The following is a 20180-nucleotide window of genomic DNA, read 5'->3' on the forward strand; positions in this document are numbered from 1 at the left end:
GCCGCTCCCCGCCGCCCATTTGAAAACAACGCGCGGCTCTGATTGGTCCCGCGATGAGGGCGGGGCTACGTCCTTTGTGGGCGTGGTTACGTGCGACGTGGGCGTGGTTTCTCACTGACCACGCCCACCCCGCGCCGGAATTGCGGGCGTGCTGCGCAGCGCGGAGCTGGGAGGCTTGCGGTGGGTGCGGGGGGCTCAGCTTTGTACGTTGCCCCCAGCCCCTGCCCTCGGTGCGCAGCCCTGCAGGAGACACCCACAGCATTACCGTCGGGTTTGGGTTTATTGCTCCCGTGGGAAGAGGTACAGAGGGAAGGGGGGTGTCCCTGAGTGGTGCGGGGGTCCCTCCGTGATTCCGGGGTCCCTCCAGCGGAGGCTCAGCCAGGCCACGGCCGGTTCGGGGGGGCGGCGGTGAGGTCGCAGTCGAAGTCGTCAAACGTGTCAGGGTCGGGCAGAGGCTGCTCGCTGGGGCGTGGGGCCACAGCCAAGGCCACCGGGTCCTTTTGCAGAAGCTCGGCGTCGAAAGGCAGCCCCCGGAAAAAAGGGTGGCCCTGGAAGTGGTGGAGGTAACGCAGGCGGCGAAGGGGGTTGTGGCACAGCAGCTGGCAACAGAGGGAGGATGGTGAGCGACGAGGGGGACGGCGCTGGGGACACTCAGCCCAAGGGTTGGGGTTACCTCAGCCAGCAGTCGGCTCAGCGCAGGGCTGAGCGCAGGGGGGGTCGCGTAGCTGCTCTCTTTGACACGCTCCAGCATGGCCACGTGGTCCCTTGCTGGCGGCACTGGAAACTGGGGGTGGACAAGGAGCAGGCTTAGGGGCTCCATGCGGTACCCTAAGGCCATCATCACCCCGCAGTGCTCACCTCCCCGCTGGCCAAGGCGAAGAGCAGCACACCCAGGGACCACCAGTCAGCTGTGTGGCTGTAGGGACCCCCGCTCAGCACCTCTGGGGCTGCAGGGATGAGGAGGTGAGTGGCTTGGGGGGTGTGCCTCCATCCTTCCGCCTTCATCCCCCCCTAAGCTGTCCCCTTACCCATGTACTGCAGAGTGCCACAGATGGTGTGTGCCCGCTCACCGCAGCGCAGGTGTCGGGAGAGGCCAAAGTCAGCGAGTTTGAGATGCCCTGGGGGGCAAAACAGTGCAAGAGGAGGGGCCCATGGAGGGGGTGACCCTATGGATGGGACGTTCCCATGCACTGGATGTCCCCGCACCAGTGCCACCAGGCCCTCACCTCTCTCATCCAGGAGGATGTTTTCCATCTGAAATAAAACAAGCTCTGGGGTGGGCCTCCATGCGAAGGGATGCAGAGATCCACAGTGCCTTTTTGTCCCCCCCTCCCCGCTATCGCTCACCTTCACATCTCTGTGCACGATGCCCAGGTCGTGGAGGTACACTGGGGACAAGATGGAGCTGTCAGAGACTGGGTGTCCCCTCCTTACACCGTGCCGATTGCCACCCTCAGAGGGGGCTGAGCTCCCACTCACCCAGCACCAGGACCAGCTCGGCAGCAAACAGGCGGACGGTGGCCTCGGTGAAGCGCCCAGCTGCACGCCACAGTGCGTGCAGGTCCCCAGTGCTGCAGTAGGTGCACACTGCCAGGATGGGTCACAGCACCCTTACCTGGAGCCACGCAGGCACCAAGGTGGGGCTGTATGGGTGGGAAGGTGGCACACGGACTGGGATCTTCTGGGCATCAGAGCTATGTGGGCACAGGGAGCTTGCAAGCACTGTGCCCAAGGTGATACAGGCACCAGGGATACACAGACCATGCGGCCACATGGGCACAAAGACAGCACAAGCACTGCAAATATATGGGCAACGCAAACATCGCAGGCACGTGGGCATGAAAGTAGCATGAGAACTGTGGCTACGTGGGCATGGAGGGGGCACAACAATGTGGACACATGGGCTCAAAAGTGGCGCGTGTGCTGTGACCACACGGTCATGAAGGAGGCACAAGTGGCCATGTGGGCATGAAGGTGACACAAGGACGTGCCCACTTGCACTGCAAGCACATGGTCGCAAAGGTGGCACAAGCACTGTGGCTACACGGGCACCGAGGCGACATGACCCTTGGGGCTCACAGATCTGCACAAACCCTATGGGCCCAGCGGTGGCACAGAGCCACCAGAGCTGTGACAATGGCACGGTGGCCTTTTTCCCCATCGTCTCATTGCTGTCCCTGCAGTGGGTGAGGGTTGGGAGGCAGCAGCCCGGCGCCGAGTCCCCGCGGGCAGCGTGCAGAACGTGCAGGGGGGGGAAACACGTGTGCAGGCAGTGGGAACACGTGCACAGGCAGAGCAGGGAGGGGGGCTGGGGGGAGCCTGCGGGCAGATGGTCACTCACTGATGAAGAGGTGGCGCTGGCCCTGCCAGCTGTCCCCAAGGCCGTGGACAAACGGGTGCCTGACCTGTCTCTGGGGATACAAAGCGGAGAGGGTGAGCGGCCCCTGGGATGGGGGGATCCCTCCCTGTGCCCCCCCCAACCCCCCCTTTCTCTTCCCTAACCTGGATGCTGACTTCTTCCTTGCACTGCTTAAGGGTGTCACGGCGCAGCACCTCCACTTTGGGCACGACCTGGAAGAGGGACTGTCAGGATGGGGAGGGGGGGTCCCTGGGACAGCATAGAAGCCCCAGGCCATGGGGCAGCACCCACCTTCACAGCGCAGACCTTCTCTCGCCCGCAGTCCAACACTTTTAGGATGGTACCGAAGGAGCCTTTGGCCACCAAGCCCAGGATCTGGGAGGGGGGGGGGGACAGGAGCTGTACACGCTGTGGAATGATGAGGAGTACACCCCCCCTGGGTGGGTGAGTGGCACAGGGCAGGGGGGTGGAAATAAAGTCCTTGAGGTACACAATAGGGCACACGGAGGGACGTAGAGGATGGGGACACGAGGGATGGGGACATCGCAGTGTGGGGCACACGGGGCGCAGAGGGAACGCACAGGGGGGATCCAGAAGGGAGGAGAAAGGGATTCGGTGAGACGGTCGCAGACTGCTGTAAGGATGCACGGGGACCTCGTAGGGAGCGCAGAGACCTCGCTGAAAGGCACCGACCGCACGGGGACCCGAACAGGACGCTCGGAAATCCCGGTAGGACATCAATAGAGCGGGCACAGGGCGCGAGGGGACCCGTCGGGAGGCACGCGGGACGCGCGGAGTCCCCGGTGTAGCAGAAGGATTCCCCGGTGCGCTGCATCTGTCCCCGGACGGCACCTTGAGCTGCTGCTGCCGGGCGGAGGGGCGAACGGGGAACTCCGGCAGGAAGAGCGAGACGAGCTGCGGCAGCGGCCACCCCGGGAACGGCGGCTCCTCGGCGGCCACAGCGAGTCCCGGTACCGGCACCGGCCCCTGGACCGACCCGCTCCGGCGGAGCAGCGCCCGCACCCACGACCCCACGGCTCGGCCCTACGGAACCGGGGGGGGGCAGCCGTCAGCGGGCCGGGGTCAGACACCGGATAGGGGGACGCGGGGACGCCGTCGGGGCCACCTCACGCACCTGGGGGGGCCCCGGGCCGGACCCGCTGCTGGCTGCTCCCATCGCGCCGCCGCCCGGCCCGGCCCCGTTAATCGCCGCCTTACATAACCTCGCCCCGCCCCGCCCCGCCCCGCCCCGACCCCCCCGGCACCGGGGCTCCGTGCGGTACCCACCCCCCATCCGCGGCGGGCGGCAGGCACGGACTCCGAGCCTCCCCCATCCCAGCCCCCGGTAGGAGTTGGGGGCGCTCCCATCCATCTCCCCGCCCCCTCTTCCTTCCTTCGGGGCAAATCCCAAATGAAGAGGGTGAAAGGGTCAGTGCAGCCCCAGCCCCAGCCCCCATAGAGCTCCAGGCAGCGGGGGTCATGCAGAGCTGGATGAGGGGGGAACCCTTAAATGGGGCAGGAGAACCCCGTGGGATGTGCAGGGGGTGAACCTACACGGCCGAGGTGCTGCTGTGCTGAGAGCAGTGCGACGCAAGCCGGGAGGGTGAATGACAACCCCTGGGACCGAGGCTGTTCCAAATTAAAAACTCTTATTTAAACTCTCTCCTGTTCCCCTTTCTCCCAGCCTGGAGCGATCCTGCTGCTTCACCGGGCCCTGGGGCCAGCAGCCACGCAGCAGGGACCTACAGGACCTTTGGCACAGGGGGGGCTGCATCCCACAAAGCAGCCCCGCAGCACGGCTGCTTCCAGGCCCCACAGCAACGGGGTTGCCCCCCGCCTCGGGCATCAGCAGCGTGGTCCCCTCACTGCTATAGGGCTGCCCCTTCGCTGTGAGGAGCACAGGGGACCCCAGTCCCTTCCCGGCCTGCCGGGTGCTGCCATCATTTGCGCCTGCCAAAGATGGACTTCTTGCTGGGGTTCTTCTCGCCCACGCTCAGCCCGATGAGCAGACGTGCCTTCTCGTCCTCCTCCTGCTGCTGGATGGTCCCATCTGATTTGTTCTCCAGCTTCCCCCGTGTCTCAGCACCCGCTGCAGGCTTCAGGCGCAGCTTCTCTTTGATCACCTGCACCAGGAGCGAGGGCTCAGCACCGTGGGGCTGCACGCAGCACCCTCGGCTTCACGCTGGGGCAAGCCTGTCCCCATAGAGGCTTTGCCCCCATAGAGGGAAGGGGGACAGCGCCGTCCCCATGTACCTGTGCCACCAAGGCTTTGCGGCTGTCCCTCTTTACCGCCATGGCAAAGTCCAGCCACGTCCAGGTATTGTTGTGGTACTCCAGGCAAGGCAGCACCAGGTTCAGGTCACCCCAGTCCACGCTGTTCTTCTCGCCCTGAGCAGGGGAAAGGGCGGTGAGGCAGAGTGGCACACTGCCCGCCGTGCTCCCACATCCCGCTGGCCACTCACCTTGTAGCTGACACACAGTGGCACCTGCGGGATCTTGATGTAGATGAAGGAGTTGTTCATGGCCGCGCGCTCCTTCATCTTGTCGATGTCATCCACGGGATGCTGGGGACAGAGATGCGAGCAGAAGGTGAGGACAGGGGACAGAGCCAGGAAGCAGTGGGGAGGGGACAGCCGGGCACTGGGCCACAGCATTGCTTCACCGGGGAGCAGCGGGAGCTGCTGTGGCATTGGGTATGTTGCAGGAGTCATAGCAAGGTGCAGCGTAGGGATGTGAAGGATGTACATGCACACGGTGGGAGGGAGCAGGGGATAAAAAGGAAGCGAGGCCAAGACACTGCAACCACAGCAGGGCTCTCCCTACTCCCCCCACAGGGCAGCACGTACCTCGGGTGCTTTTCGGAATGATCTCCTGACCCCTGAGGTGCGATTCAGTCCCTGAGTGACCCCCTTCCCTGGGCCCAGCGAGTCATCAGCCCCAATCAGCTGCCGTGGCTTCACCACAGGTATCCCTTGGGAGGGCAGAAGGAGGCAGTGGTTGAGGTCCAGCTGGGGATCAGACATGACCCAGATTCCCTCTGGCTTTGTTGCTGTCCCCAATAGCCCCCTCCCCACCCAAGAGACCCCAGGTTCCTGTTCTTCAACATATTCCACCAGCAGCTCCCCAAAACCATCCAGACACGCAGCCAGAGCTGCTCAGGGAAGTCGCTCGGGTGGCAGGAGGGTGATCAAACACTGCCACACCTCTCCCACCCCACTCACCCGTTGTCACCAGCTTGGACTTGTCTTCCTCATCCCCCACCTCCTCCTCCTCCACGTTGCGTCCGGGGAAGAAGAAACCCATCATCCTATGGAAGAACTGGTGGGTGAGCTGGATGGTGAGTGGGACCACGTTCACCTGCAGGGAGACAGATGTGTCAGAGCTGGGTGAACTCTGCCCACGCCCTGCACCTCCCAGCACAGCCCCAGCACCTCAAAGTGCTCCTTGATGGAGATGCCTCCCACAGGCGGCCGGACTTTGCTGAAGATCCTCAGTGCCAGCTGGCGGCCGGACTGGCAGGAGCTCTGGGGACGCAGCACCACCTGCAGGGAGGAAAGTGGGCGACTGGAGTGAGGACAGCCACAGGGCCAGGTCACCAAAAGGTCCCCAAGCAAGCAGAGCTGCTCCCCTTGCCTTGTACACAGCGTTGGGCAGGAGGTTGTTCATCGTGACCCAGCCCAGCTCCAGCAGATGCTCAGCAGTGTCATCAGACTTGTTGACCTGCGCACACGGAATCATTAACCCCACACCTCCAGGCCCACGCACAGGGGCTGCAGAGCCACCAGCCAGCTCAGTACCTTGCTGTAGAGGAAGCGCTGCAGCTCCAGCTCAGCTATGCCCAGCTGCCCATCCTCCTCCGTCAGGCGCCAGCGCGCCTGGGCAAAGTAGAACTCAGTCCGCCGTGCCACGCTCACGTCTTCCGGCTGCTTTCGCAGCTCCATCTTGTTGGCTCGCTGCAGCTGGAAGTCCTTGAAGCACCTGCAGCAGATAGGGAAATGCTGGGACAGGGGAGCCCTAGGGAGAGAACAACACTGTGGAAGCCAGCGATGGCCCATACCTGATCAGGATGTTCAGCTCCTCGCTCTCCAGCTGCAGGTCAGCTTTCTCCTGGCTCAGCTGCTGCTGTAGCTTGTGGTTGAGGTCGAGCAGGCTCTCGTTTTTGCTGTCATCCTGCAGGGACTGGAAGACAGACAGCCCTCAGCACCCTCCATCCCAAGGCAGGGATTCCAAGTCCTACCCTGAACATGGGCTCACCTTCACGTTGGAGTACATCTGCTTCTCCAGCTGCCGAATCTGTGCGACGTGCTGCCTCACAGCTTCCTGCAGGTGTAGGATACTGCTGCGCTGCTCCTCAGGGTTGCTGGAGATTTCCAACTGGAAGCGCACCCGCTGCTTCTTCTCACTGTGCTCCTAGCCACAAGGATAGGGGAAGTGAAGGGGTGCCCTGGATGCAGGCACGTGACAAGGGGACTTGCAGCTCTTTGAGTACCTTGCGTTTGGGCTCCACGTGCAGCAGCAGGTTGTTAACTATGTCAAGGATCATTGCATACTGTGCAGGGTTTGTGGAGATCTCCAGGTCGTGGTGGATGAGTGTGAATGTGTCCACAGCTCCTATAGGGACACAAGAAGGACACGTGGGGCCCTTCTGATCTCAGCAGGTACAAGATAGATCACCCCTGGGCTCAGTAGACACTTGTGGGTCAGCCCAAAGCTCTGCTGAGACACACCGTGTGCATGTACCCACCCTCCTGCTTCTTTAGCAGATCCTCCTTCTCCTGGTTAGCAGGAGTCTCGGGGGGCTTTATCTGTGTGGCCAGCTCAGGGTCAATGTCATGGCTGTAGCTGATATAGTACATCCTGCAGCTGCAGCGAGAGATGATCCTCTGCACCTGCTGGGTCTGCTGGGCTTCTGAGGGCTGGTTCCAGTCTGGGGACAGACAGGAAGGGGAACCGAAGTCAGAAGGCCACACCAGAGACCTCTCAAGCACAGGGTTTGGAGCTGGCTCTGCTCTTGGAGCCATCTCAGCTTTGCCAACCTCAGGGTCACATGCAAGCAGAGTCGGGTAATGTGGTGCCCAGCTCCCCAAGCCGTACCTGTGGTGGTGCTGACCATGCCACCCACTGCCTGCCCACTCTCCATCAGCTCCTGCACTGAGTCCAGGCTCCGCTGCCGATGCTCCTCAATATTTTTCACCTAGGAAGGCAAAGATGCATTGGTGGCTGTCCTTCTTGCAGCTCATCCACCATGTGCAACCCCAGTCTCTCACCTCTAGCCAGAGCTGCCCATGCTCCCTCTCTGTGGGGCTGCTTTCTGTTGTGGCAAAGTACTGCATGCCATCCAGCAAGCACGTCCAAGATGTCTTCTGCTTCAGTGTGTCCCCATACCAGGCAGGGTGGTGCTGGCACTGCAGCAGTTGAGCCTTTGCAGCAGACACAATCACACAGCCCTCTGTCTCCGCACCACGCAGCACCATCTGTGGAATTAAAAAAGAGACCCTAGGGTGTCAAGACCAGCCATGGCCCCTCTGATCACAAGGCCAGGGGAGCAGAGGCTGGCCAGGGGTTGGTACCTGGCAGTTGACCAGCTCAATGAGGCAGTTGCGGTTGTAGATGTCATCAGTCTGGCAGGCGGCGATGCCACACAGTTGCTCACTTGCTCCTGATTCCTCCTCTGTGAAGACCACAAACTTATCTGTCTCCTCAATGAGCTTCTGCAACATGTAGGCTCCTAGGGAAGGAGAAAAGAACAAAAAAATCAGTGCAAGGTTGAGGATATGAAGGCTGGAGAAGCTCTAGGCTAGCACGTGCTGCCAAGCTCGTACAGCCACACACACCTCCAGAGGAAGCTCTCTCAGGACGGCCGCTGGTGATGGGAGCAGTCACTTTGGCAGGGACAGAGTGAGCAGAGAGGGGGCCTCGCTTCAGCTTCTTGGCCTGCAGCTGTGTGTCAATCTTCAACCCCTTCAGAGCCTCGGTGGACAGATTGCGCTTGAGCACAGCCGCTTTCTTGTAGCCATCATACAGACCAAAGGCAATGTCTCGGTTTGTGGTGGTCCAGGATGCTCGCAGGTCCACCAGGTGCAGCTGGTGTGTATGGAAACCATCGTCCCCATCCCGCAGGGGCAGCTCCTGGGCACAAAGGTCAGAGCCTCAGCACAGTAAAGCCACAACCGGCCTCTGCCCTCCCGCACTGTGCCCAAAGATGAAGATCCCCTTATTCCAGGGGGATGCCACCAGGCCAGCACAGCTCAGTTTATCCAGCAGTACCTCCTCAGCTGTGCGGTTGCTGTGCCGTTGGTACGTGAGGGAAGACAGGCTCAGCAGGTGAGTTTTCTTCACCAGGGTATCCAGACGGTGGTCAGCGTTCTCGTCGCAGGTGGAGGCCATGAGGTGCACAGTGACCTGGCTCAGATCACTCACCATCTGTGTGATGCTCCACTCAGAAATGAGGCGTCGCATCACCGTGCCGGCTGGAGAACAGGGAAAGGCATCAGCCAGGTCCCCACCCTGCCCAGAGGCACTGCCAGCAGCGCCCCAACTCACCTTGTGGGATCAGCCGCTGCGTGCCACGAGTGAAGATGTGCCCCTGGCAGCACTCCACCTGGATCCCTCGCTGCTGGGCAAAGGAGGCCCAGTAATGTACCTGTAAGGGAGCAGACAGCAGGTGCTGAGAGCTGGACAGAGAGGGAGATAACACCAGCAACCAATCCCCAAGACTTGCCTGCAGCTGGGGGAAGAGCGCAGTGTAAGACAGCTGCTTGTAATGCTGCCCCAACTTCTTCTTACTGGGCTTCATGTTGTTGAAGAGCTTCCCACGGCAGATGGGTCGCGTCACGCTGGTCCACGTGGCCCAGAAATTCTGCATCCAGCGGAGCGTGCTGCTGTAGAGCAGGATCCGGGGCTGGGAGTGCTCTGAGAATACACCCACCATCAGCCAGTGCCACGAGGCAAGGACGCAAGAGCATCCAATGAAGGACTGATAAGGATCAGTAAAACCATCCCCTCTGCCCTGGAGGGATCCCTGGGGTGCTGTCACCCACCCTCACTGGGCCGTGTCAGGTCCATCCGGATGGAGAGGTTGAGGTTCTCAGAGCGGAAGGCACGGTAGGAGTCGTACTGCTGCCCCACTGGCACCTCGGGTAGGAACTCAGGGGAGCGCAGCACCACACCATGGTGGTCGTGGGGGTTCCCGTGGCACAGCCACTGCATGTCCAGCGTCATGCACAGGTCGGGCAGGTGCAGGAAGCAGCAGTCATCATATCTGAAAGGGGAAAGAGGTCCCCAGTTACCCCCCTGGCACCATTCGCAGCCCCCACACTACAGGGCCCACGCTCACTTGGAAGCTGTCCGGACATTGATGTCTAGGCTGCCCTTGAAGACAAACTGCCCAGGCTTCCAATGGAAGGAGAGGTGGCTCCACTCCCAGTGCATGTTCTCCGTGGTGTTGTAGGGGTCCTGCAGACAAAGCGTGGGAAGATGAAGGTGTGAGATGCCCCCCCCCCCCATATCTGTTCCCAACCCCAGCAGCACTCACCTCAGTGGCCAGCTGGTGCAGGTTGGCCTGCTCGATGTCCATGTGCCAGTCCCCGTGGAAAAGAAGGCGGCTCTTGTCCCACCAAGGCAACGGGGCACTGGGGTCTTCTGTGGGCTTGGTGAGCAGATCCACACACTGGCTGATCAGGGTCCAGGCTGGGTCCCAGCAGGGCCCCCACACAATGGTGAACTGGGAGATCTCAGCTGGGGACACAGGGATCGGCTCAGCCCTTTGCCTTTCCCCACCCCAGCAGAGCCCCCCCGGCCCCCCTGCTTCTTACAGTGGAAGTCGTGGTAGAACTTTAGGGGAGGCATGTTCCTCTCCACCATCGCATCCCCCCAGGGCAGCCCCAGCTTCAGGACCTGGCGACGCCGGGAGCAGGCCTGGCCACACTGCTCAGCTCCGATCAGCCGGCCTGAGAGCTGCCAGTTCCGGATCTCAAAGAGGTAGCGTGGGTAGTCACGGATCCGCACTGCGGGGCAGAGCAAGGGCTGGTGGATGAGGCAGCAAAGGACAAAGGCTCTGATCCCCTCAGTCTAGGCCACAGCATCAGCCACCACACCGCTGTGCCTTTTCTGCATTTCCATTCCCTCGTATCTTTGAAAATCATTTTCTATTCTTTGGCCACACACCATGCAGAGCCAGTAGGTCCATCCTAAAAGCCCAGGACTGTGCAGACACTGTGCTGTCACAGAATCACAGAATCGTAGGGGTTGGAAGGGACCTCCAGAGCTCATCAAGTCCAACCCCCCTGCCAAAGCAGGTTCCCTACACCAGGTCGCACGGGTCGGCATCCAGGCAGGTCTTGAACATCTCCAGAGAAGGAGACTCCACCACCTCCCTGGGCAGCCTGTTCCAGTGCTCCGTCACCCTCACCGTAAAGAAGTTCCTGTGCACATTTGTGTGGAACTTCCTATGCTGCAGTTTCCGGCCGTTTCCCCTTGTCCTGTCATCTAAGTGTCCTCTAAGGACACGCAAGATCACTCACCGAAGAAGCTGCTGACGCTGCCTTTCATCATGCGGCACCACTGGGTGACCATCTCCAGCCCCTCGGAGGGGAACGGGCTGACGCTGTCGATGTCCCTCATCTGCTCCACGACGCGCTCCGTGCCGTGGAAAGACTCGTCAGCCATGGCCACCAGCTCCAGGTGGGCCAAGGTCCAGGTGAGGAGAGCCCTCCGCATGGGTGTGTTGGCGTAGAGACGCCGCGAGCGCTGGATGTAGATCTCAATGTTCTTCTTCTCCAGCGAGGCATAGAGCTCCTCGATCTTGCGGGCAGGCAGCAGCTCGCCGTGCTGTTTGCGCAGCGCAGCCACTTTGGCATCCAGCAGCTGCAAACGCTTGGCACTTTCTTTGCTCTCATCCTTCATCAGCTCGTAATTGTCCCGTAACTTGACCTCGAAGACGTCGTCCAGGAAGACGCAGGAGAAGTGTGTCACTTTGAGCAGGAGGTCGGGAGGCAGAGCCGTGCCGGCAGGGTGCCCACGCCGGTGCAAACCCTTCAACCATTTCTGCACACCCACGGCCGCGTCCAGCGTGCGGGAGAAGTCGTACTGGTAGGGGAACTCAATGGTCACGCTGGCGAAGGAGAAGGCCCAGCCGCGGTTACGGAGTGTGTGCAGGGTGGGGAAGGCGCAGCGGTGCAAGATGACCTCCTCCAGTTCTGGCAGCAGCTTCACCTCCACCTCCTTGAAGCTGAAGATGCTGTGTCCATCAAAGCCGGCTGCCAGCTCAGGGCAGTAGCCGTGCAGAGCACCGCCGTGCCAGCTCACAGAGGTCCGTTCGGCAGCCAGGCTGATGTAGTTGGCCTCAGAAACAAAGGCGGTGACCTTGGCAGAGCTCAGCTCCAGCGACAGAGATAGGAGTCTTTTGGGAGGAGCCCCGTCTGCCTGGAGGAGTTCTAATGTCTCAGGAGGGCTGACCATGGGGGACGCTGGGCTCTCTGGGGATAGGGAGGGAGGTGTCCCGTGGCTGAGGGCACTCCTCAAGGCTTCGAGGCACTGCAGGGTGGCCAGAGTGTGATGGTACAGGTGCATGTGGTCAGGTGGGCTCCACAGCACCGCCAGCCCCTCACCGCACTGCACCTACAGCGGGGAGAGAGCAAGCAACAAATCACTGCCATGTCCTGCTCTCCATCATCTTTCAAGGCCGGCCAGCCCTCTCGCTGCCCTATGCATGCCAGTATAGGATAAAACAGAGGCTCAAGGCCCACATCCTACCTCCAGGGAGCGGATGCTGCTGTGGTAGGTGATGGAGAGCATGGAGAGGTTGGCTACAGGGTTGGGGATGGCGGGAGCTTTGCAGCACGGCTGCATCTTCTCCGTAATGCTCTTCACCAAGGCCAGCACCATGCCCTGGGCACTGACTGTGCAGCTCTCAGCGCTCCCCAGGACAGTCAACGTGTCCAGCCGCAGCTCCAGGGCACCTAGAGGAACAGTATGCCAGGCTGTAACAGTGAGGCTGTTCCAGGACAGTAATCTGGAATTGCTCTGGATGCCACAACTGCACTTACCCACCACTGCCGAGAGTGTGAAAAGATTTACATCCTCCACCTTCAGATCTACCTTCCAGAGCAGTATCCAGGGCTCACTCTGGGCAGAAGATGGTTGCTCAGCAAGCTCAGCTCCACTGGGCTGTGGGCAGAATAGGGACAGGACCCTGGCCAGGCACTCGGTGCAGGTGTCTGATGACTCCACTTGTAGCCCCCGGATGGTGCAGTCCAAAAAGAGTGTGTCTGACTGGGCACTGGACATGCCCAAGGGCTGGTTGTAGCTGCCCTGCAGGACAAACAGGCTGATCACTCTCCATATGTAGGATGCCCCCATGCCACTATGTGTCTTGTCTGGAGCTGTGGATAGGCAGCATCCTCCCCCCTCAAAGCCACCCCTCAGCTCGCCACTCACCTGCAGGTTGAAGGAGTCAAGGATGAGGGCTTCTCCCCACACGTGCATGTTGGGGGGGTGGGGGGCACGCTGGATGTGTGAGTCATTGCCCACACGCCAGCAAAGGTGGTCCACAACCAGCACGACTCGCTGGTGCACGCTCTGGGGACGCAGGTGCTGGTAGTCTGCAGGCACAGAAGGTGAGTACAGGCAGGGCTTGCTGCTGCCTGCTTGGCAGCCCCCAGACAGACAACTCAGACACAGTAAAGTTTTCCCTCTTCCCATGCCATAGGCTCAGGATGATGATCATCCCCAGTACTTCTCCACCAACCCAACAAGAAGAGCTCAGCAAGCACCCTGGAGCCAACCCTTACCTGCAGAGATGGAGTTGAAGCCCAAGGCAAAGGGTGGAGTATCCCCCAGTTGCACCGACACATTGACATTGGACAGCGAGGCACTCAGTATGACGGGTGCTATGATTTGGGGATAGTTCCTATAGAGGACAAGAAGGGATGGGGCATTACAGGGGTCCTGTGTGCCAAGGAACAGGCTCCAAGGGACACCCTCCCTGTAGGGTTCACCCTCCACATCAGCCTCCCTGACCCATAGGCTGTGCGCAGGGCAGAGAAGGCGCTGTATGCCCAGGCACCCTGCCAGAAAGCAGCAGCTAAGAGGGAACAAGCTGCAAAACCAGCAGCTGAAGCTGAGTTTACCTTCCCTTGTGCCCTTGGCTGGGGACAGGTGCCGAATGCTGCCTGTGTTCCTGTGTCAACAGGCCCAGCCAGTGCGAAAACTCTTGGTGGCGGTAGTGGATGATGCAGGTGTTGAGTAGCACAGCAGCTGAGAGGTCAATGGCTGTGACCTAGGGCAGGGAGAGCACAGGGTGGCAGCAAGCTCATGCCTGGAGTCAAATCAGCCCCTCCAGGGGACAGGAGCACGTCCAGCATCTGCTCACCTGCACGCTGGTCTTCAGGGAGTTGAGGCACACAATGCGCTGGCGGCTCTGGGACAGGAGAAGGCCATCTGGGGAGGGAGAGGAGCAAAAGTGAGGGGTGCTGGACAGAAGTGGCAGCAGCCTCGCACCATAGGTTCTCTCCTGGCTACTTGCCCTCCAGATGGAGGTCTACACTCATTTGGTCCAGATCTGAGGTGGGTGTGAAGTTGCGCAGTGGGATCTGCTCCTCTTCACGCTGATATAGAAACTGCAGCAGCTTCAGGCTCCAGGTGAGGTGCCTAGGAGAAGCAGAGGGTCACTGCCAGGAGAGATCTGCACCATCACGACCTCAATCTCCTACATCTCCTATCCCAGCTGACTATGCACAAAGCACAGCCCAGACTGCAGCTACAGCCCAGCCCAACACTACCCCAGCATTACACCAGCAGAATATCCCCTCACGCTATCGTGCTGGAGAACCAGATTCCCTGCCTACTTTCTTCCCCAAGAGCCCACAGCCCCAGACTGCTCTCAGTCCTTCCCCCTGGGATTTTCTCTCTGCAGTTAGGCAGAGCAAAGGACAAGCAGAAAGTGGCACAGCTATTCCCAGGACCACGTCCCCTGCACTGATCATGGCTAGTACAACCATCTCCTTACCTCTTCTGGCTGTTCATAGACAGCACCACGCTGGTGCTCTCCAGCTTCACCTCCATCCTCCTGGGGATGAGCTGCAGTGTGTCCCTGCTCAGCAGGGACGGGGATTTCAGGGACTCTGCTGAGTCTGGAGCAAGAAACACAAAGTCATGGAAAGGCTCTTGCCCAGACTCCCACTCCCTGCACTGGGAAGCAGTGATAGCACAGCCAAATCCCTCTGGCTGCAGTGGAAGTGAGGGGACTGCCAGCCATGTTCCTGTCCCTGACCTGGGCTAGGCTGAGGGGCTCTGGCTGTCACACGGTGCAACAGAGGGCTGCAGAAAAGCCCCTCGTGCAGCTCTGCCTGCAGGGTCCGGACACCCAGCGTGACGCCCACCAGTCGCTGCTTGCTGCTGATCTCCAGTGAGATGGAGAGTGCCAGGGCCAGCTCTGCCAGGCATGTGTCATCCTGTGTAGGGACATGGGCAACGAATACACCGGGAGTCACCCAGCTCCCTGCTGATGGAGGCTGCAGACAATGCACTGGGCGCAGCATGGAGCTGAGAGCCTTGCAGGACATTCAGCATCATCCAGCCTCAACACTGGTGCCCAGGCCCACTGAATTTCTCCCTTCCCCAGTACTCACCTGCTGGCTGCTCCGCAGCACTTTGCTGCTGACCTTCGTCAGGTTCACCTCACACTTCAGGCTGGGGAGAGCAGAGAGAAGACTGAGGCTGAAGGCCCTGCAAAACCAGGCCCCTTCCTTCCCTTTTTTGGTGGGATAAATGGCATGAACACAGCATTACCTCTTCCCATCACCATTGAGGAGAAGACGTGTCTTGCTGGCCTGGATGTGCCAGAGAGACTCTGAGGTGGCCACATGTAGAACCATGATGTTGATGGAGTCCATGTGGATGGAAAAGAGCTGGTGGAAGGCAGTACCACCGTACTATGAGAGAGCTATGCAACAGCAGCACAGCCTGCAACACCCTCTCATGGAGCCAGAGCTCACCTGGCTAAGGAGCCGCAGCAAGGATGATTTAAGGGCCAGGTCTGCTTTGTTCTTGCCATCATCAGCTTCTTTGGGAGCCTCAGGGAAGGATGGCTGGAGCCCATGGCTCTTCAGCAGATCTGTGCGGATTCGCACTTCACCAAAACACAGCTCAAAGTAGCGTCTGCAGGAGAACCAGCACAAGCAACCCCTTTACAAGGGCCCACACATCCAGCCCCAGGGGTGCCTCTACGAGACACCCAAAGGAGAATGATTCACTCCTGCAGAGTAGGCCGTGGGAAATGGGCAGCACAGAAAGGTGCAGAGGCAGTCAGCAGGACCAGAGGTGAGACAGACCCCCCTCAGGAGAGCAGAGAAGGAGCTGGGGCATGGGTACATACGGGAGCTCACGGCTCAGTTTACTGGAGATCCAGATGTTGTCAATTTCCTGCAAGAACATAAAAGCAGGTGAGTGAAAAATTAGCTCACCCCCACGCTTTCGTTACACTCCCGTTGCCCAACATGATGTGGGGAGCTCTCACAAACCCCTGCATTCGGCCAAGGGAGAAAGGGCTGCAGGCCTGGGGCTGTGTGACAGCAGCTTGGCTGCAGAGACTTGCTGCCAGCCTGAAAAGGACTGCATCCATCCCATTTTCACCCAGTTGTGACTCCTCCACAGGTACCCACCACTGTCTGCTGCTCCTGCTGGAACTTGAGGCTGATGTTCTGTGCCCAGAAGAAGCCGAAGGAGCCAATCTTCAGCTCTGCCTGCAGCTTCTGCCGGCACCAGGTGATGGCCAGGCGGCATGCCAGCCACCTGTGGGTATATGCAAAGGGACAGGGTCCGCCTCTGCTGTCCTGAGCCACACATCTTCTCCCTTCCTACCACCTGCACTGTCCCAGAGACCCTCATGTCTGTGGGTCCCTCAGCCTCCACCCCAAGCCCTGTGCTCCAAATCCCCCTTTCTCCCGACATCCAGCCCACGAGATCCCCCCAGATCTGGACGGAAGCACCACAAAACCTCCATACCTGACTGTATCCCCCTCACACAACACCCTCCACCTTTGACATTTCCCTCCAAGCTCTACAGCATCCCTGAACTACAGGGGCTCCCTAAAGCCCAAACACCCCCGATATCGTTGGAGATCCATTCTGACTTCCCCATCACCCTATGTCCATCCCTGCGAGATCCCTTGACTCCTATAAGCTCCTAATGCCCTGTCAGCCTCCACCCCAACCTCCTTCAACCTGACACCTCTCCCCCAGTACCCTGGCGCTTCCCCAGCCATCCCTAGGGGCCTTCAGAGACCCCTTTGGACCCCCCTACACCCCACATCCAGACCTCTACACCCAACGCCTCTACCTACAGACCCCTCTATGCAACATACCCACACCTACAGTCCCCTCTACACCCCACATCCCCAACTACAGACCCCTCTGCACCCCACACCCCCACTTACACCCCCTGACACCCCCACACCCAGACCTACAGCCGCCCCTACAGCCCCCCACCACCTCTTCCCTTGCCCCTCCCCCGGCCCCAGCGACCCGCCCCCAGGCCCTGACCGCGCCAGCAGCCCGGCGAGCAGCAAGACGAGCCCGAGGCCGAGCAGAACGGCTGGCAGCGGCAGCGGCAGGCTCGGCGGCAGCAGCATGGTGGCCCCCAGGGCCCGGCCGCCGCCGTCCGCTCAGCGGGGGCAGAGCCGCCTGCCGGGCCCGGAGTGACGGTTGGGAGCGGAGGGGCGGGGCCGGTCCGGAGTTTCGGCGGTAGCGCCCCCTAGCGGCTCGGAGTGGCATAACATCTCTCTGCGCCGCGGTGGGAAAGCGCATCGCCACCCAGCGAGGCCGGGTGGAGGGGAGGGGGCTCAGATCCGCGAGGAGGGAACCCCGAACCGGGTCAGGGGAGAAGGAGATAAACAGAGGTTACAGCTGGCGAGTGTGGGTGCTGCTCTGGGGAGCAAGGAGCTGCTGTGAGTCCCGGCTGGTCTTTGGGATGTGATTTATTTGGGGGTTCTCGGATCTGTGTCCAAATGGGACTTTGGGATCTGATTTGGGATGCTGGGATCTGCTCTGTGTTGGATTTGGGGTGCTGGGATCTGCTTTGCATTGGATTTTGGGTGCTTGGATCTGAGGTTCTGTGATCTGACTCCTGTTGGATTTGGGGCACTGAGCTCTGCTACTTGTCTGAGCTGGGACTTGGGGTTGACCTTGTGCTGGATGTGGGAAGATGGAATCTGCTTAGTGTCAAATTTAGGACACTGGAATCATCAGCTTTGGTGTTGGATTTGGAATTCTGGGATCAGCTTTATGCTGGATTCGGGATGTTGGATTTGAGGTGTTGGGATGAGCTGTGTACTAGATTCAGGATTTTGGGATCAGCTTTGTGCTGGATTTGGGATCAGCTTTATGTTGATTCAGGATTCTGGGATCTGCTTTGCGTTGGATCCCAAACACAAAGTGTCAAATTCAGAACACCACCATCAGCTTTGTGTTGGATTCAGGATGTTGGGCTCCACTTCCCAGCGCGCGTCACAACCGCATGTAGACAGGGGCCACCCCCGCACCAAGCAGCCCCAAACGCATCAGTCCGTCTGTCACAACTCAACGTGGTGCTGCTCCGCTTTGAAGACCTCTCCGGGCTGCATGAAGATGCCTTCCATCACCTTCCAGTAGTTATTCTGGCTGGAGGTGGCCATGCCGTGCACCTCCCTCTGCCCGTTGATGGGCCGCCCATACTGCTCGCCCGTCACCGAGAGGAAGACGTCGGTGGAGGTGTGCTGGAAGCGAACCTCGCTGTCCCGTGCCCAGTAGGTCCCACTGCACAGCACTGTCCAGTCGTCCAGGTAGTCGCCCTCGCCATCCTCCCCAAAGGCGCTCACCTCCTGGAGGAAAAAACAAAACAACTCAGTTTTAGGGTTCGGGTTTTTGTATCACCTTTGTGTCAGAGGGACAGAGAAGGGACAGCTCTCTGGGGGTGCTCAGATTTACAGGCTGCAAGTTTTGAGTGCTGATTCGTTAGCAATCTCATTAACACAGAGCTATGCAGGTGTCCCAAAGGTGCCACAGGATGTTGACCTTGCGTGGGGGATGACATGACATGGGGGAGGTAGAATGTGTGGCTGGCCCTAGAGGCCAAGACAGGGATAGGATGGGAATGAGGACTGGGAAAAACAGCTGGGGGACAAGACGGGGCTGACAGGAACCTGTTTTGGCCTGGGAGAACCTTGTAGGTCTGAGGTCTTGAGGTGACAAATGGGGGTTGGCTGGGGGACTAGATGGGGCTGGTAGGGACTTGAGAGAGCAGATGGCGACAAGTGAGACACCACAGAGCCTGGGTGACCCAGTATGGGCCTGGCAGGGACTGTGGAAAGCCAGTAGGGACCCGATAGCAACAAGAGGGACCCGGCAGGGACCGGAGCACCCAGCAGGGTCTCAGTATGTCCTGGGAGATCTGGGAAGGACCAGAGAACAGGCCAAGCCTGCAGACCCTGGATACATGATGTGCCCATTTGGGGTATGGCACACGAGGGCTGCTCCCAGGGCGCAGGGCCGTGCCGGTACCTGGTTGCCAGAGAGCGGGGAGACGAAGTTGTGGCTGTGCAGGTTGCGGCCGGTGCCCAGGTGCGTGAGGCGGATGGCCTGCCCGCAGCGCACCGGCTGGCCCCGCTCACACACAGCGGCCGTGCGGCCTCGCACCCGCCAGTAGCTGTTCCCATCATCCGCCGCCGACACGCCGGTCACCGACTGCTGCCCGCTGCCTGCGGGAGACAAGAACGGCGATCAGGCTCAGGATCAGCAACGAGACCCCGCTATACCGAGAGGGGGAGGAACGAAAGCCATTACCGGAGCCGTAGCGCACATCGTGCGAATGCAGCCGAACGTTGTGCCGCACGTTGAGCAGCTTCACCACCGAACCGCACGTTACAGGCCCGGAACCGCCACCCCGCGCCGCCGCGCCCAGCGCCAGCACGAAGGCCACCACCGGCACCGGGCCCCGCCGCATCCCCGCGACGGCCGCCACCGGAAACGGAAGTGGCGCCGCTCTGCCCGCCCGGAGATCGCAGCTCGTCTGCTCCACCCCCCCCCCACCTTCTCCTCCTCCCCCCACCCTCCTCGTTCGCTTCCACCGCTGCCGCCGAGGCCTCCATTTTCCCTCAGCGCCCCGGGTAAGGCCGCGCCGGGTTGAACGGCAGGAGTGAGCCGGGAGCGGCGCGGGGGGCTCCGGCCAGCAGGTTGCCGGGCTCCGAAGCCTCCTCTGGGGCCTGCCTGCGGCTGGGAAGCCGCCGTGGGGCGGGGGGAACAGCGGGTGGGGGGGGGTGCGGTCGGGCCTCCACGCCTCGTCCTCGGTTGTGAAGTGAAGGCAGAGCCGCCCCAGCGCTGCGGGGCTCCGGCTGAGGGCTGGCCGTGGCTGTGGGCTGGCTGTGGAGTGGGGAGGACCCTCACCGACCCACGGGGGCAGCGAGGTGTGGCAGGGCCTTCTCGTGGGGCTGTGCTGAAACGTGGAGATTGCGGGAGGGGAGCGGAGGAAAGCATCGCTGTGCTGCCTTGCCGGCTGGGGGGGGGGAGAGGATCTCAATTTCTTAGAGGTTTATTGTGCTCTTCTTTGGTTCCTGCTCGCTCCAGGCCTTCAGGAGCAGGTCCCGTGCTGATGGAGTGCTGTGTTTGGTTATCAACGTCTGACACAGCCCTGCTTCATTTCCCCCCCCCCCCTCCCCCCCCCAAAAAAAAAAAGGCTGTGGGGTAGCAGCCCTCCATGGGATCAATAATCAGTGAAAAAGTGACACGTGAAGGGTAAGGGGAGCGTGGTGCTGCCAGTGGCGAGTGGTTATTGTGGAGGTTCGCAGTC

General features: G+C 60.6%; 3 protein-coding genes across 3 annotated transcripts; all 3 read right to left on the reverse strand.

The window, feature by feature from the left end:
- Positions 1–374: 374 nt before the first annotated feature.
- Positions 375–3536, reverse strand: RSKR (ribosomal protein S6 kinase related; the record flags this gene model as incomplete). Its single annotated transcript, XM_079545043.1, is given in 12 exon segments — positions 375–599; positions 674–784; positions 859–947; positions 1029–1176; positions 1179–1271; positions 1348–1388; positions 1480–1587; positions 2342–2411; positions 2503–2571; positions 2651–2734; positions 3212–3403; positions 3495–3536. Coding segments are annotated over 12 exon segments (1272 nt in total).
- A 763-nt stretch (positions 3537–4299) lies between these two features.
- On the reverse strand, positions 4300–16989 carry BLTP2 (bridge-like lipid transfer protein family member 2; the record flags this gene model as incomplete). The annotated part of the gene is made up of 39 exons (XM_079545291.1): positions 4300–4482; positions 4613–4747; positions 4822–4923; positions 5206–5330; positions 5581–5716; positions 5791–5901; positions 5993–6079; positions 6157–6337; positions 6417–6538; positions 6614–6769; positions 6849–6970; positions 7104–7286; positions 7454–7553; positions 7627–7833; positions 7930–8087; positions 8194–8488; positions 8627–8829; positions 8903–9002; positions 9081–9271; positions 9400–9620; positions 9696–9814; positions 9894–10096; positions 10174–10365; positions 10882–11977; positions 12113–12318; positions 12406–12670; positions 12797–12960; positions 13150–13268; positions 13489–13637; positions 13731–13798; positions 13884–14008; positions 14367–14490; positions 14631–14811; positions 14989–15049; positions 15149–15267; positions 15355–15517; positions 15735–15781; positions 16021–16150; positions 16901–16989. 39 exons carry the CDS (start codon positions 16987–16989, stop codon positions 4300–4302), a joined length of 6738 nt encoding a protein of 2245 aa, XP_079401417.1.
- Positions 16990–17928: 939 nt separating this feature from the next.
- Positions 17929–19337, reverse strand: SDF2 (stromal cell derived factor 2; the record flags this gene model as incomplete). The annotated part of the gene is made up of 3 exons (XM_079545292.1): positions 17929–18216; positions 18896–19092; positions 19178–19337. The coding sequence occupies 3 exons, from the start codon at positions 19335–19337 to the stop codon at positions 17929–17931; spliced, it is 645 nt and encodes a 214-aa protein (XP_079401418.1).
- Positions 19338–20180: the final 843 nt, after the last annotated feature.

This window comes from Tetrao urogallus (assembly GCF_951394365.1).
Source record: "Tetrao urogallus genome assembly, chromosome: 20".
Classification (NCBI taxonomy): Eukaryota; Metazoa; Chordata; class Aves; order Galliformes; family Phasianidae; genus Tetrao; species Tetrao urogallus.